Source organism: Alosa alosa, chromosome 10 (genome assembly GCF_017589495.1).
Source record: "Alosa alosa isolate M-15738 ecotype Scorff River chromosome 10, AALO_Geno_1.1, whole genome shotgun sequence".
Lineage (NCBI taxonomy): Eukaryota > Metazoa > Chordata > Actinopteri > Clupeiformes > Clupeidae > Alosa > Alosa alosa.
In genome coordinates, this window is record NC_063198.1 from 24,296,359 (window position 1) to 24,311,783 (window position 15,425).

The following is a 15,425-nucleotide window of genomic DNA, read 5'->3' on the forward strand; positions in this document are numbered from 1 at the left end:
TTCTACCAATCCCTGTTACTAATTTGTAACTGTTAAATTCAATGGAAATTATATAGTATTGGAGTATTGGAAAAGTAACTGCCAGTGATCAGATCAATAACCTTTTGAGGTATCACAGTGGTTCATTGTGCAGTAGTTGTGTAATTTAGTGCATATTGTGTAGTTTTATGATTACTTTACCAGTTTTAATGGATATGTTGATATCAATTCAGCTCACTAGAGACAGCATTTGTATAGCACACCACACCACAAATTATAATTATTAAACTTTATCAAATGGTTTAACATTATCAAACTATCTTTCCATTTTTCATAGAGCTTGATGTTCATGCTAGTGTGCTAATTTAATAGTCCACCCTCTCTTAACGTTCTCCAGATGGCCACCCTGCAGCAGCAGCAGCAGAATTCGCTGATGAGGAAGGTGAAGAGAACTCTTCCCAGCCCTCCCCCAGATGAGTCTCCACTCCCTATAGTCACCCCTGCCATGTCCCAGATGTACAGCTCTCCAGGTATGCCACAGAGGGTCCTGCCAAGGCCAGCCCAGGGCGTCACCAAGGCAGGTCTTCTGCACGAGCTGAAGGCTGTGGAACAGGAGTCCTCCAAGCTCCGCAAGCAGCAGGCCGAGCTAGAGGAGGAGGAGAAGGAGATCGACGCTAAGCTGAGGTATCTGGAACTAGGCATCAACCAGCGCAAGGAGACGCGGGTCAAGGAGAGAGAGAGGAGAGAAGCCTACTTAAGATCCATGGGAGATCTGCGAGACTACATGTCTGACAGTGAGCTCAACAGCCTGCAGCTGAGTAACCTCGCAGCTATGACAGGAGCCTATGAAGGCAACGGACTCCTGTCGCGGCCCAGCACTGCACCAATGAACCAGTACACCGCTGGACTTGAGTGCAGCTTCTCAGTATCCCCCAACTTCCTCATTTGGAACATTCCCTTACTCACAAAGCCAATCTACAGCCTCGCAGCAACCCTCTGGAGGATATCATCAGATTGGCTTCCAGCCCCCACAGTACCCAGCAGCTTCACAGCCTCAGCCAGGAACCTTCCAGCCGCATCCACAACCCTCAACCTACCAGGCCCCAGGATCCTTCCCTTCCCACAGCTATGGTCAGTCCACCTATCAGCCGGACCTGACAAGCCACACAGGTTTCCAACCTCCAGGTTCATCGCAGACTCTGCCCTACCCAAGCCAAAGCATGTCTTTCCAGCCCACTGGAGATATGCTGACAGTTCACCAAAGGCCACGGCAGACCTCGCTGGCTGACCTCGAGCAGAAGCTACCCACTAACTACGAGGTCATTAGCAATCCTGCGGTTTCTGTGGCCTCCTCAGTTCAGGACACTGGCTTCAGTGGAGCCTATGTGTCCACAACCATGTCCAACACCTATGGGCAGTATAGGACCCCTGAGCAGACCCTGTCTGATCGCATCCCGAGTCCTACATCTGCATATGGAACGGACGGTCTCTACACTACTAACCTGGAACAGAACATCCCCAGAAACTATGTCATGATCGATGATATCAGTGAACTGACAAAAGCAGAGAATATGGGGCCCGCTGTTGACAGCCTTGGGCATCCTACAACTGGCCGTTATGGCAGTGAGAATGGCCCATCCGCACGGGGAGGTGGTTACGTTGAGGAGTATGATGAATATGGGAGGCCCAAGGGCACCACTGGATACCATCAGCAAGGTGCAGTGGACAGCCATGGCAGACCGAGCACCACTTCAAGTTCCTCCTACTACTACGATGATTATAACAAACATTCTTCAAGTCGCGGGGGATCTCAGAGGCATCCAACCAAAAGTCTGGGCCCTGCTGTGGTGTCCTCCAAGCGCAGCAAACACCGGAAGCAAGGAATGGAACAAAAAGTGTCCAAGTTTTCACCGATTGAAGAAGCAAGGGATGTGGAGTCTGATCTTGCCTCCTATCCCATGACCACCACGTCTGGTGGTACTGGAACTGGAAGAACCAAAAAGATCCAGGAAGACTCTTATGGTTTCAAAAAGAGTGTGTATGATGATCAGAAATATTACGGCTCCAGCCGAGAGGGCCTGGAAGAGGAGGAACGCATGTACGGCTCAGGGAGATCCAGGTCTACGGGTTACGGCATGGACAAGATCTCCTCCCGTGACTCGAGTGGCTACAGGAGCAAGTCCTACGAGAGAGACATGATGGAACGCAGCCAGAGGGGTGCAGGCCGCACTGGGCGCACCGCGATGCGCCCTCAAAACTCTGAAGAGGAGAGTCCACTCAGCCCTGTCGGAAAACCAATGGGCATCGGGCGAGGCACGGTTGGGGTTGATCCGCACGATGTAAGGAACCAGTATGGCTCCACTCACTCCTTACCGGATGTGCAAGACCACCACATGAAGGATATACCAAGGAGCCATGTCTACAAACCAGATGACCCTTACCTTGTAGATGACATGCACTGTGCCGTGTCGGACAGTGAAGGTAACTGGTGCTGAATCACTGCTGCCTCGTCGTATGCATGCATTTTCTTCTCTCGAGAGGTGCACGTGTGCATGTTTCAAAAACAGTGGGACTCTAGATGTTTTTTTTATTATTGTTTGCTGGGGATTTGACGCCCAGTGAATTACACCACTTTTGCCTACATTTGTTTTTGCATGTTGCATGCGTGGCTTGGTATGTCTATGATGCATTTGCATTTTTGTACTTTTTGTTCATTTTTGTTTGTGTTTTTTGCCCTGTGTTATGTTCCACTGATGATTTGAAGAGTTTTCTTTTGCGTTGAAAGACTGCATGTTTTGATTTCTGGACATGCCCATCTGCTGTGGAATCCGCATGGCTTGTGTTTGCATGCTTCTCCGTCCTGATGTTGGCAATTGCCACTGTTTCACATAACAAACTGACCATTCTTTTTGATTTTCCAAAAAAAAAGCCTATCATTTGGGTCAGGAAGAGACAGACTGGTTTGAGAAGCCACGAGAGGCTCGGAGTAGCCGCTCTCGTCATCACGAAGGAGGAGGCCACACTTCTGCGAGCCGCAGAGGCAATGTGAAGCACACCTATCATGACTACGACGAGCCGCCTGAGGAGGACCTGTGGCCTGTGGATGAGTACGGACAGCCACGGCAACCTACATCCACGTCCTCACGGGAACACCGTCACCACGGCAGCAGCAGTTCCGGAAGGCACTCATCCCGGCATTCCTCTGAGGAACCCCGCTCCTCCCGTTCCTCACGCTCGCACCCAAAGGATCCATCCGCTCGATCCGGAGAAGGCCGTGGAACATCTGGAGGCCAGAGGAGAGGTGACTCGCGATCTTCCCAGGGCGGCTACCGAGACTCCGAGCACTCCAGAGACCCGGGTCACCACCACAGCTCCGGGGGTCAGAGGGGGCAGCGACCGCCCGGCTCATCCCGAAGAGGGGATCCAGACTCCAGGCAGCAGCAGCAGCAGCAGCCACAGCAGCAGGGTCCTGCGGGACAGCAGCCGCAGCAGCAAGGACAGCAGCAGCAGCAGCAGCAGCAGCAGCGCTCCACCGCAGGACAGCAGCAGACAGGACGACAGCCAGGGAGTCAGCCATCAGAGCCCAGTCAGCAGCACCCAGGCCAGCAGCACCCGGGCCAGCAGCACCCGGGCCAGCAACACCCGGGCCAGCAGCACCCGGGCCAGCAACACCCAGGCCAGCAGCTACCGAGCCAGCAGACACGCGGTCAGCAGCAGCAGCAACAACAACAACAACAACCACATCATCATCAACAACCACATCAACAACAACAACCACATCAACAACAACAGCAGCAACCGATGTCCACAGTGGATGCCCCAACCACCACAGCGGCCACTGCAGGTCCCGCCGCTGCTCAGCAGCAAGCCAAACCGGGCCCGACTGGACCAACACAAGGACCCCCCCAGCCAGCAGGACCAGCCGCAGGCCTGCCACCAGCAGCGGTCAGTCTACTCTACTATTTATCCCCTTAAATGAACATGACAATTTGTTTATTTGCCATCTACCCCAGAGTTAGATAAGAGGATACATACTGTACCCTTTTGTTCTCTGTGTGAGCAACAACCCAGTCTGACACTGTTAGCTAAGCATAATTTACTGTTACTCGGTCTGAAATGGCATTATTTCCATCAGTACTTCCATCAGTTTAAAAAAATGCCTCAGAACAAAGAGAGTGTACTTTTGTTCAATGCTGTCAGATACTAGACCAAGTAGATCTAATGAAATAATTTCTCTCATGTTTTGGGAGACAGGCGAAGCCAGCACCTGCTGCTACACCTCCCCCTGCGACAGCCATAGGGGCCAAAGCAGCCCCAGGCCAGGCTGCCAAACCACCTCAGATTCCTCCGACTGGAATTGGTGAGAACTGCGTTTACCTTCCTTTCAGACTTTTCACTCAAATAGACCCTTTCAAGAGAGTTATTCCATTATCAGCATCATAGTTGGCCCCACAAGGCTTCCGTTTTAACATTCCTTATTATACGGCTCTTCACAATGCTAGTAGAACGCTCCATTGACTTGAATGGGATTTCCCAACGTTCTACGGTAAAATAAATTCATGTAATTACCGCTGCAAACATATAATTACCGCTGTCAATGGCAACGGGTTTTGTGCTTCTGATACGTCTTTCGTATCACTACGCAAGGACTGGAACTTCATTCAAGCGTGAAAGCAGACGGTTGATCAGCCGTGTTCTAAAGAATGTTTGATTCAAGTTCAGCAGCGTGTGTTGTTGCGAACTATTTGTTTTTCAGCAAATGCCACGATGAACGGTAACAAATAGGCTAGACTATGTAGGCTAAAGTCATATCGTGGGGAGTTTATTATTTCGTTTTGGCAAGTAGCCGTATAATAAAGCGGCATAATGTATAGAACGCCGGTCATTATGGGAAAATAAGTCCCTTCAGGGCGAAACAAGACCCCTCCGCTGTGCGTCGGGGTCCGGTTCGCCCTGTCGGGACTTATTTTCCCAATAATGACCGGCGTTCTATACATTATCCCTTACTTAATGTAGAGGAAGTAGATTGGGAACCAAATAAAACGTTCAAGCATTGTTTTTGTTTTTATTGTTGAAAGGGTCTATAGTTAGATACGCCATATGCAATAAAATGCCCTTGCACGCTACAATGCTTGTTGACCATCTATCTCCATTTACTCTGTTGTCATTCCTTTTATTTATTTAATTCTAATATTTAATATTGTTATTGTATTATTTAATATTTATTTATTTTTTATTTTATTTAAATATTGAAAACATTCGAGGATTAAGGATTGGGTCCCCTTCTGATGCCACTGTGAGTGAAACAGCATATTGTGTGTATCTCAGAGGTGTTGTGCTCTCATTCTCACAGGCTCTAAAGCAGCACCGAGGCCCGGGGGGATAGGGAGTGCGGCGCCCGGGGGCATAGGGAGTGCGGCACCTGGACAGCCCCCAGCGGAGGGGGACAACGTTCTCACCAAAATCCTGCAGGGAGGGGCAGCAGAGCAGGCGGGAAAACTGGGAGATGGTAATATTCAGAACAAACCCTTTAGAATCACACTATGCTAAAGGTTTTTTTTGCATTCTTGTGTACACACTGATTTTTGTTGAATTGTTGGTATGTGTTTTTTTTTTCCATAGAAACGTCTTATTTAATTTATTACGTTCTCATTTGTATTAAATATTATGATTTACACTGAGCGAGGTTGTTACATGGATACCGTCGATAGTCATTGGGCAGATGACCAAGAGAACATCAGAACATCACAGCAGTTTAATCTCCCCTCTGTTTTCCTCTCTCTGCCTTCTCTCTCTGTCTTTATTACTCCAATCTCTCACAGCTGTGTCTGCTCTGGGGAAGAAGTTCACCTCATTTTGGTGAGCTGAGCTGCTGAGGGGAAGGTAAACACTAATGAGATCACACATGCGGCCACCAAGAGCATTGTTTATTGTTTCTTGTTTATCTCTTTGGCGATAAGGTTAGTGACAGTAATCTTTTTTTTTTTTTCTTTTGTAGGGTGAAGACAGGGAGAAATATATTCGGATTAGTACTGGAAAAAATGAAATGGAACTGTTTTTATCATTTATCATTTAACATGACATTACTGGAAAGGAGGATACCGAAGTGTTTTTGGTAAGTACACATCAGCTTCTTACGTATTTAAGACTGTATCTGTTTTCGTATATTTAGTAGAGAATATTCCATAGAAGTATTTAGATTAAACTCTAAAGTACTCCAGGAAATATGAGGGAACAAGACATGTAATACTGTAAATATCTCCGTGCACCATTTACATTTGATTACCTTTCTGTCCACGTAATGAGAGAGCCTGAGGTAAATTGATGACTCATTCATAGCTTAGTGGCAACATTTATCCCTGACATAAGTGCTTTTTGGGTCCTCTGGCTCACCGTCCTCACTGGTGCAACCCTGAGGGCAGCTGTGCCGTGTCAGCAGCGTGCTGCCTATGGGGCCATTGCTTTCACTAAACAGCACTCGAGAGAAGTGTGTGGACCGGCCTGTCTTTGGTGGAGCAGCCAAGCGTTGGACGGCACTAAGCAGGGTCTGAATGCACGCAGAGACCCGCAGAGAGGAGCTGATGAGAGAGAATGGCTGTCAGCAAAGCCTTTGCTCTGTGTGCACAAAGGGAACACAGTATAGAGTTGAGTGTGTCCAGACCTATATATATATATATACATTCAATGGTCCAGACCAGCAGAGAAAGCTATGAGGAGCTGTGTGGGCAGTTATAGGCGTACTAGGATTGTTGCATCTATGCCATACTTGATAGTATTATATCTGTAGTTTCTATAATCATCCTATGAAACCGTTTTGGATCAAAAGCATGGATGAGCTGGTTACCATTTTGTGAAGTCATTCCTCCAGGTCTGTTACACACTGTGAATATGCTGTCATGTTGCATCCCTCGTCATCATGGTCTTGCTTGTGTTACTACTGGTATTATATAACTGTATTATTATGTTGTTAGATGACTATATTAGTATATCTTATTGTGTTCTCACTCACCCTACAGACCTACACACACGATACCTTTGCTGTCATGGTGTCGTGTTGACTTAGATTATGAGTATAATAAACACCAGCATTACACATGTTGGGGAAGAATGTATATGGCTTTTCCTGGTCATGTTAGTAACACGCCTCAAAATGTCATATGTAGACTGAGTCATTGTGTTTCCTTGTGCCATTAGCTGTCATGCATACAACTGCCAGTGGAATTATCATCGCTTGTATTCACATGACCACCTGACAATGACATCATCATCAGAGTCGGTCAGCGATCGCAGGCGGTCATTCTTTATTGGATCTTTACAGCTTGTCATGTGGTGATTCACCAGTTTGAATTCGCTTAGAGTGCTGAGCTTCCACTGAACAATAATCTAGAACTCAGTTCACAGAGAGTTCACTGTACAGCATCCCTGATCCAGGGTTCACTTCCTCCTGCCCATACAGGGTGGAAGGTCAAAGGTCAGCCCTTTGATCACATGACCTCTTCTGGCTGGAGGGGTTTACCCTTTCACTCCAGTCGAGAAAGTGGGTTAGCCAGAGAAGTCTATAATTAGCAAGCAGATCAGTGTACTAACTGAGGCATTAACATCCTGCCAAGGCCACACTCACATGGGACTTAGAATATGATGAGTCATTATGAAAAAAACACCTCTAAAGCACAATATAGTCAGTAGAACACAATATAGAGGTGGATCACTGGGGCTTTGGGGGATTGGGGGGATGGAAAATACGGGACACATAAGACTGCGGGATTAAATAGAGGTAAATAAGAGAAGCCTTCGATATACAGTGGCACAATCAGAACAGATTGAGAGTTAAAGGCTGACGAGCCCAGCCCTGTTCCTGTGTCCAGTCCTTCTGTGTGCGCACGGCCGGAGTGTGACGTGCTGTGTGACTGTGGGTGTCTGCCGGCACCTCGTTTGGGCGAGTGTGTGGGGGGATTCTGGGTGGGGATCGGGAGATAAAACAGCTCAGGCCCTCTTAGGGCAGCCTACTCAACCTTGCGGATTATAGCCAATCCCAGCACAACGCTCTTTGGGCGGGGCCGTGGTCATGAGATCATAGAGAGGGGTGTGGTCATGGGGACAGCGTGCAAAAAGACAAAGAGAATGGAGCTGATTGCTCTGGCGTCGGCATGACAACCCCAACCCAGAGTTGGGGAAAGATGCAATATTGGAGCATTTGACCTTGAGTGGAAATGACTATTTGCACTGACATTTAGCAGAGGATACTTTCTGCCATGGAAAGGTTATTTTTCAGAAGAAATATTTCACAAGAACAAATTTGTTTTGAAGTTGTGGCATTTTCCTCAAAATTCAAATTTTGTCATTACAAGTAAATTGTAGCTTTGCTTTATCACTGAAAAGCAATTAATATCATTGTGTTGATGCTGCTGAAGAGTGAGCTTTTGTGATGAAATACAATTCTGCCCTCTAGTGTCAATGAGAGTAACACCACCCTTGCTCATCAAACCAACATGAACTTGAGATATATATTTGCTTTCATACTGAAAATGGACATCTGTATAATTTCTATGTGAGAGTTATTAAATGGAGTTACATCTCAATATTAGTTGATGTAGTTTATGCCAAGAAAATAATGTTTTTTAAACTTGGCTTATTAGGTTGGTAGGTCTCTTATGGCACAGACCTACCAACAGTAATCTTAGAAGGAGATTTTTCTCTTGTCTATCCAGCAAGAAGGGAAACATTGGCACTGTACTGCTTTATAATTATGTTGACCACAGATTCCATTTCAGGCATTTTTAAATCTTAAAATATAGTCACTGAGAAAGTGACAACCGTAGGGAATTGGTCCAGGGATCCAAGAACATTCATGATTTATTCATTTTGTTACATTACTACTGCAATAAAGTACAGAATGCTCATGCTTCTGTACAGAATCCTCAATTTGATGTGTTGCTGATGTATTGCACATTTATACTGTGTTATGTTTTCTATATGTAAACAGTTACATATGCTCATAAATTTATATCCCTGTGGTTAGGAGGCACCAGGATATCTTTATCCTAGCACAAAGAGTAGGCTACTAAAATATCAGCTTACATTGTACATATGTGTAGTTTCTGCACACCAGGCAGTGTTTAAACATCCTGACTGCATTAAATTAAACCAAAACAAATCAAATTCAGTGAATCAGTGACATTTTCTGGCACAGGACATTTTAATTTAAGCTTTCCACTTTTAAGTTGGGGTCTAAGGGTTGTGTCCTTCACGTTTCCCATTCGGAGAACTGTATGCTCAGGTTTGTCTCTGAATGCGATGTTGTCCTCTCGTGCAAGACTGTGGTATGCGTATGATGAGACAGAGAGCACGTTCTGTCAGAGTGTTTGTTGAGATCAATCATTAGATGGAGAAAAGCACATCTAACACTGTCTGGACCTGTTGTTCAGCTGTCACCGCACTGAAATGAGCCATTGCCATTCTGTCTGCCACTCACAGACACTCACAGCCTGTAAATGATATTGGCCCGTAAGGAGCTGACCTTTTCTGCCTCTCTGTCTGTTACAGGTTGATGAGGTGGGACTTGGCGCCCTGTCTGGGAGAGATGGGATCTCAAATGAAGGAAGGATCATTTGCCGGTATTCATTGGAGGAGGCAGTTCCCGGTCTGCTCTCTTTTGTGTCTGCACGGCTGCTGTTTCTTCACCATGCTAAACAGTGCTATCGAGTGAATGGACGACCGAATGGATGCATAAGTAGTGCCATCTACACCACGTGTATGCATGTTTCCGAAGATGGGATTTACACATCGTGATCCTGGCGGAATGAACGAACATGTCCAGACAGCATGGTATCCTCTTGAGCACAGCTGTGACCCATACAGGCTGTTGAGTGCATGTCATTATTCTGAAATTGTGGTTTTTGAGAATCATTCGCTGCAGTTGCTCTGGTGTCCTGCTCCAACGCACCAGAAAAACAGGACAGCAGTTCCGTATCTTTTTTCCAGTACTGAACTTTGAATTTGTTCAACAATGAGAGCACACTGTTGGAAATGGCCACTTTTCCTCTTGTAAAGGAATGGACAGACTACAGCTCTCAACTATTATGAATAAATGTAATGCTTGGTTTCTAAGATCTTGACATTCCACTATGGCGATGATTAGCCCTCTCTGAATGTTCTTTTGTTTTGTTTTTTTCTTTTCTCTCTTTCTTCTGCTGTTTGTTTATCCTTGACCTTGTCATGTGTTTATCGAATGCATTGTGTAAAATGTGGACATGGGAATGCACGCACAAATATAAATATTATAAAAATATTTAAATCCATATGTATACAAACCCATATCCAACATCTACTTCACAAGCTCCACACACGTTCCAGGGGCAAGGCTGTGACAAACGGGGTAGACTAAAGACTGTGATCAGACCAGGGAGAAGATGTCAGAGTTTTTGAATGGCCACTACTGCCCCTCAGCCATCACTAAGCCATCACAAGTAGATCCCAGAGCACTGGACATCTGGGATTGATTTGTTGTTTATTGCTTTCCATATGCTAGTTTCTTATCATTTGCCTATTTTTTTTTCTTTGAAAATAAGAGCCTTATTCGTATTTTTGTTTTGTACTTGTATACCTCACATTTTTTTTAAAGCAATTCATATCATCCTTGCTCAATTTATTTTGCACAACTGTATACTACTGTAAATGTACATATCTCTAGATAGAGCTCTGATATTGTAAAATATTCATTTGTGTATTTATGGATTTATATTTCTGGAATTTTATGGTTTGTTTAATGTTTGGTAATATTATTTATATTTTCATGATTTGTTTTCGTAATTATTCTGCATTTTAACCCTTTTGTTCTTGTTTCTTTCTATAAGCAATAGCATGCAGACCCAGTATAGAGCACAATGACGTTATTGTTGTTAAAATAAGTGGTTGGGAATCAGTGATGTCTCTTGATCTTCATTCTTAATATACCTGAGATTATTACACACACACACACACACACACACACACACACACACACACTCACACACACACACACACACACACACACACACACACACACACACACACACACACACACACACACACACACACACACACACTCTCTTTTAGGGTTATGAATACAAACGCGTGCACTCAAACACAGCCATGTGGAAAGCCCATAGGAAAAGAAACACACCACACAAGGACACTCCCAGTGATAAGATGAAGAGTGGAAATCAAGTTTCGTTTCAGATGTTCTATGCAATGATTGAAGCATACGGTGACACCACAATCACACACAACTGAAATCAATGACATTGTGTTTCTGCGGAGTCCAAAATGTGGATATGAACTTTGTATTTATCTATTCGTATGTATGGTGTATGACTTCCTGGAAAACAATTCTCGACTTGTTTTTATTTTCGTGGCATGTTTAATCCCTCTTCTGGGGGAACTCTGTTGCCAAAGGGTTATCTGTGTTGACTTGTCGATCAATGACATCCATCATGCTGTGGCTTTAAGCATGGGTCCTGCTTGGCTCCGCCTGGTTGCTTGTTCTGCTTCTGCTCAGTCTGCCTGTGTTAGGGCTGGCCAAGCTCTACCCAAGCCCGGTACCGCCCGGCTCATGCACTGGTTAGGCTTACCCATCTTATTCGCCAAGTTCTTTTTTCGTTGCATTTCGCTGCATCACAGTATTTCACATCGATCCGTGTCATTGGTGCTCAAAAGTCATCCAAATACAGCTATGAGCAAAACACACACACACACACACACACACACACACACACACACACACACACATACATACATGTTATATGGATACAAACATACAGAGACACCTGTTCAGGTGCGCAGTGTAACAGACACAAGAAGGCAAAGACAAATGTTAGAAAAACAGAGATCAGCTATCAGCTATACTCGCCACTAATACACCCACCATCAGCATATCTGAGAACTTGTCCAAAAAGTTCCATGTCTTATCATATTCAATGCATACAGCCATACATGTCAAAGGTTTGCATGAATCCATGATAGATCCTGGTAGATGGTATCGTAGATCTCACATCACTTTGCAAACCTAACCAGAGATATCAGTGCACAAGGCAGACAGAGGCTGACTGTATATCAGGCTGTTTACAATCACCCGCCAGACAGTGCACCAAGGAACAAGGATTTGCTGATCGATTTCTTTTTCCTTTCGCAGTAGATTTTACATGGGGAGAAATAAAGGCCTCCTAAAAACCACCAACACCGCTATCAATAATAACCAGTGAATGAGCCCATGGGCTGCAGAGCAGTCGGCTATCTGTCTCGGCAAACAGACCGACACGTACAATCAGACACAACAACAGTGAGACAGACATGCAGCACATACACCTACTGACATGCCCTGACTGTAAATACACACTCTTTTTGTACAGTGTTGAAATCTTCTGAGTAAACTTGCTGGCCGTCTTGTGCATCCCCAGGCTGGCTGAGCTGCCAACTTTTTTGTGCTTTTGTGTATAAGAGATCAGTCTAATGACAAAAAGTAAGCATAGTGTATGTGGCTGGCTGTCAATGACTGTTTCCCACAGTGGATTTAAAAAAGAGAAACATATTAACATATCTGGTCTATGTAGGATTTCATAAATATTGTGTTTGTACAAAGCAAAACAAAAAAAAACAAAACAAATGAAAACAAGAAACACTGAAGTGACAAAACATGATCCTGGCTTCCATTGTTCCTGTTAACAACATTTTTAGAGTGGATAGGTGTTAATCTGTTGAAACGAAATTCTAAATTTGAAGACTAAAAAAATCTGGGGAAAATACATTCAAGGAGAAAAAAAAATGCATTCACTGTTGTAAGTACGATGGGCTAAATGTTGGTCCAGTATCCATCGTGAAACTTTGTGTTCTTTTCAGTGTTTTCCTGTTAACAAGATAGAAAAAAAATATTTTGGTGCATCATGTCATGTACTGTGATAATGGAAAATGACCCTGCAATTTTGTTTCCAATCTGGAAAAGAATAAAGAGAAAAAATGCAAACACCTCTCATGTCACACCTGTTTTTCATAGTCTAAGCCCAGAAATGTTTCGTCTGCAGAATGGAGTATTCTGATGCTTTTCTCCACAAGCACCTTTGTGTTTTTCCTGTGATATACTGTACTGTATGATGTTATAACTTACTATCAGCAAACAGAATGAACTTTTGTCAAGCAGTCTGTGTTGTCTAAAGGTCTTAAATTAATACCCACTATGTCTACCCCTAGTTTAATGTATGTATTGTATATAATATGAATACGGAAATCTTGCTATCCATCTATATCAAATATAATCAAATATAATAATGTAGCCCAGAATTACCAAGGAGAATACACTGATGAAGCACTCCGAAGTTCTGACGATATTGAGAGTACATCGGGCTGTTTTGTGAAAATTCTTTCAAAGGATGTAATCCATCTTAATTATGGATGGTAAGCCTTTAACGCCCATAAACATCAATGATGGTTAAGAGGTGTCAGCTTTACCTCTCGTGTTTACCTGCTGTGTTTTGCACGGTAATTATTCTATGATGAGGCAATCTGTTAAAAAAGAAGTCGAACAGATAATGTTTTGAATACTACTTAAAAGTCTAGTGTCTTGATTCAAATAAACAAAGCCTCGTTATATGTTTATGTCTAACTCTGAAATGTCCATGAGACAGACCCAGAGACAGGAGAGTTCATGAGACAGACCCAGACACAGGAGAGTCCATGAGACAGACCCAGACACAGGAGAACCAGGTCAAAGGTCAAGTATACCATAAATCAGTTGTCATTAGAAGTCCAAAAGTAGTCACTGAAGCTGCCATGATTCCCATGCACACTGGCTTGAAAAAAAAAAAGGCTCAATCAACCCCCACTCGATCATGGCCCACATACTGTATGCTCACACATAAAACCCTTAGTCACATTAAATCGGTGGTTTCTTGGGATTTAGCATATGCGGTTGTTTTATAGGTTTATACAAGCTCACTCATATATTGAATGCCAGTTCTAGACCTGAATAAAAAAAAGAGAAAAAATAGCATATGTCTGAATGCTTCTCCATTAACTAAATCTACGTTCTAAATCTAGATAGTATAAAAAATAATCACCATGTGGGGGGATTTGAAGTGATGGATTAGGACTGATTCTCTCCATAAAAATACGAAATAAGAAATAAGATGTTGATAACATCCTAGAATCAAAACAGCTACAACGTCCTGAGATACTAAAATGCAGGTGATCTAGTGCAGCATGTAGTATTTTGTTCCCAAAATAGTGAGGAATGCTGCACTCTATTCTGTCTTGACTTCTGCTTCGAGCATTTGGACTTCATGGGCCCTAATTTAAATGCAAGACAAAGGGCAAAGTCAGTCTATGAGCAAAGTCCTTGTGTAGGAAGCCATCATGTGGCGTGAGACAGCTTTTAGCTGACCAATCGATGCCTGTGCTTGGGATCTTGCTCATGGTATTACATTTGCAAACAGATTTTGTATAGCTATTTGATTTTGTATAATTAAGTTAGCTTTAAATAGTTAGATTTTGTATATATTAAATTAGCTTTAGCTAGATTTTGTATAGCTATTAAGTTAGCTTTAGTTAGATTTTAGACTTTGCCCTTACGTTAGGGCCCCAAGTTTGTAGGCATGTGACTTGCATATTGGATCCAACCTATTTGCTCATGTGATTTATTCATTTTTAATACAGCTCAATGAATTACATTCAACTGTCATACCATATTTTAGCAAGAAGATATTTGGAAAAAGTGGATGGGTAACATACATAGATCTAGTGTTGGACAGAAACACAAGACAAAACATAACGACAGAAAAACAGACACATGACAAGACAGTGGGACAGGATCAGATTATTAGGACAAGACAGGGTGACAGATAGACAAGAGACAAGACAGGTAGACAAGACTAAGAAAGGGCAGGTGAGTAAGTACTGTACTGTAGGTAGGCTGAGATGTGTGTGTGTGTGTGTGTGTGTGTGTGTGTGTGTGTGTGTGTGTGGTGGGGGTCAATTCTGGAGATATATGCGGTTTAAGGCTATGTTTTGGTTGAGTTTGTTTTAGTTGAATTAAGAAAGGTTATTATGAATGCGTTCTAGGTATCTTCAAAGGCTGACATATGCTTCTTTTTGAGAGCATTTTTTCCATTGAAATGTATTCTGCAATTAGGTTGGTCCAGTGCGTGATGTGGCATGAGTTCTTAGATTTCCAGTTTTGGAGGACTACTTTCTTAGCGACAGCTAGAGAAATGAGTGAAGGATTTTTACATTTAGATGGGAGATATACATTGGATGTATCGTCAAGAAGACAGAGTGGTGCTGATGCTGGGATTCTACAACTCAAGATGGTGGAGAGTGTTTCAGTAACAATTACCCATAGGGAGTGAACTAGTTGGCAAAGCCAGATTGCGTGGATGTAGTTGTCTGTGCTCCCTAAAGTGCACTGTGAGCAGATATCT

The 15,425-nt window shown here is 43.7% G+C and overlaps 1 protein-coding gene across 1 annotated transcript in view; it reads left to right on the forward strand.

Annotated features, from left to right (window-relative positions):
- The window catches only part of bsnb (bassoon (presynaptic cytomatrix protein) b), a 72,574-nt gene extending 59,594 nt beyond the window's left edge, over positions 1-12,980 (forward strand). The window contains 8 exon segments of the mRNA XM_048254435.1: positions 377-882; positions 884-2,460; positions 2,909-3,924; positions 4,234-4,339; positions 5,333-5,488; positions 5,802-5,862; positions 5,978-6,094; positions 9,523-12,980. Coding sequence (XP_048110392.1) covers positions 377-882; positions 884-2,460; positions 2,909-3,924; positions 4,234-4,339; positions 5,333-5,488; positions 5,802-5,842 — 3,402 coding nt within the window. The 3' untranslated portion in view covers positions 5,843-5,862; positions 5,978-6,094; positions 9,523-12,980.
- Positions 12,981-15,425: the final 2,445 nt, after the last annotated feature.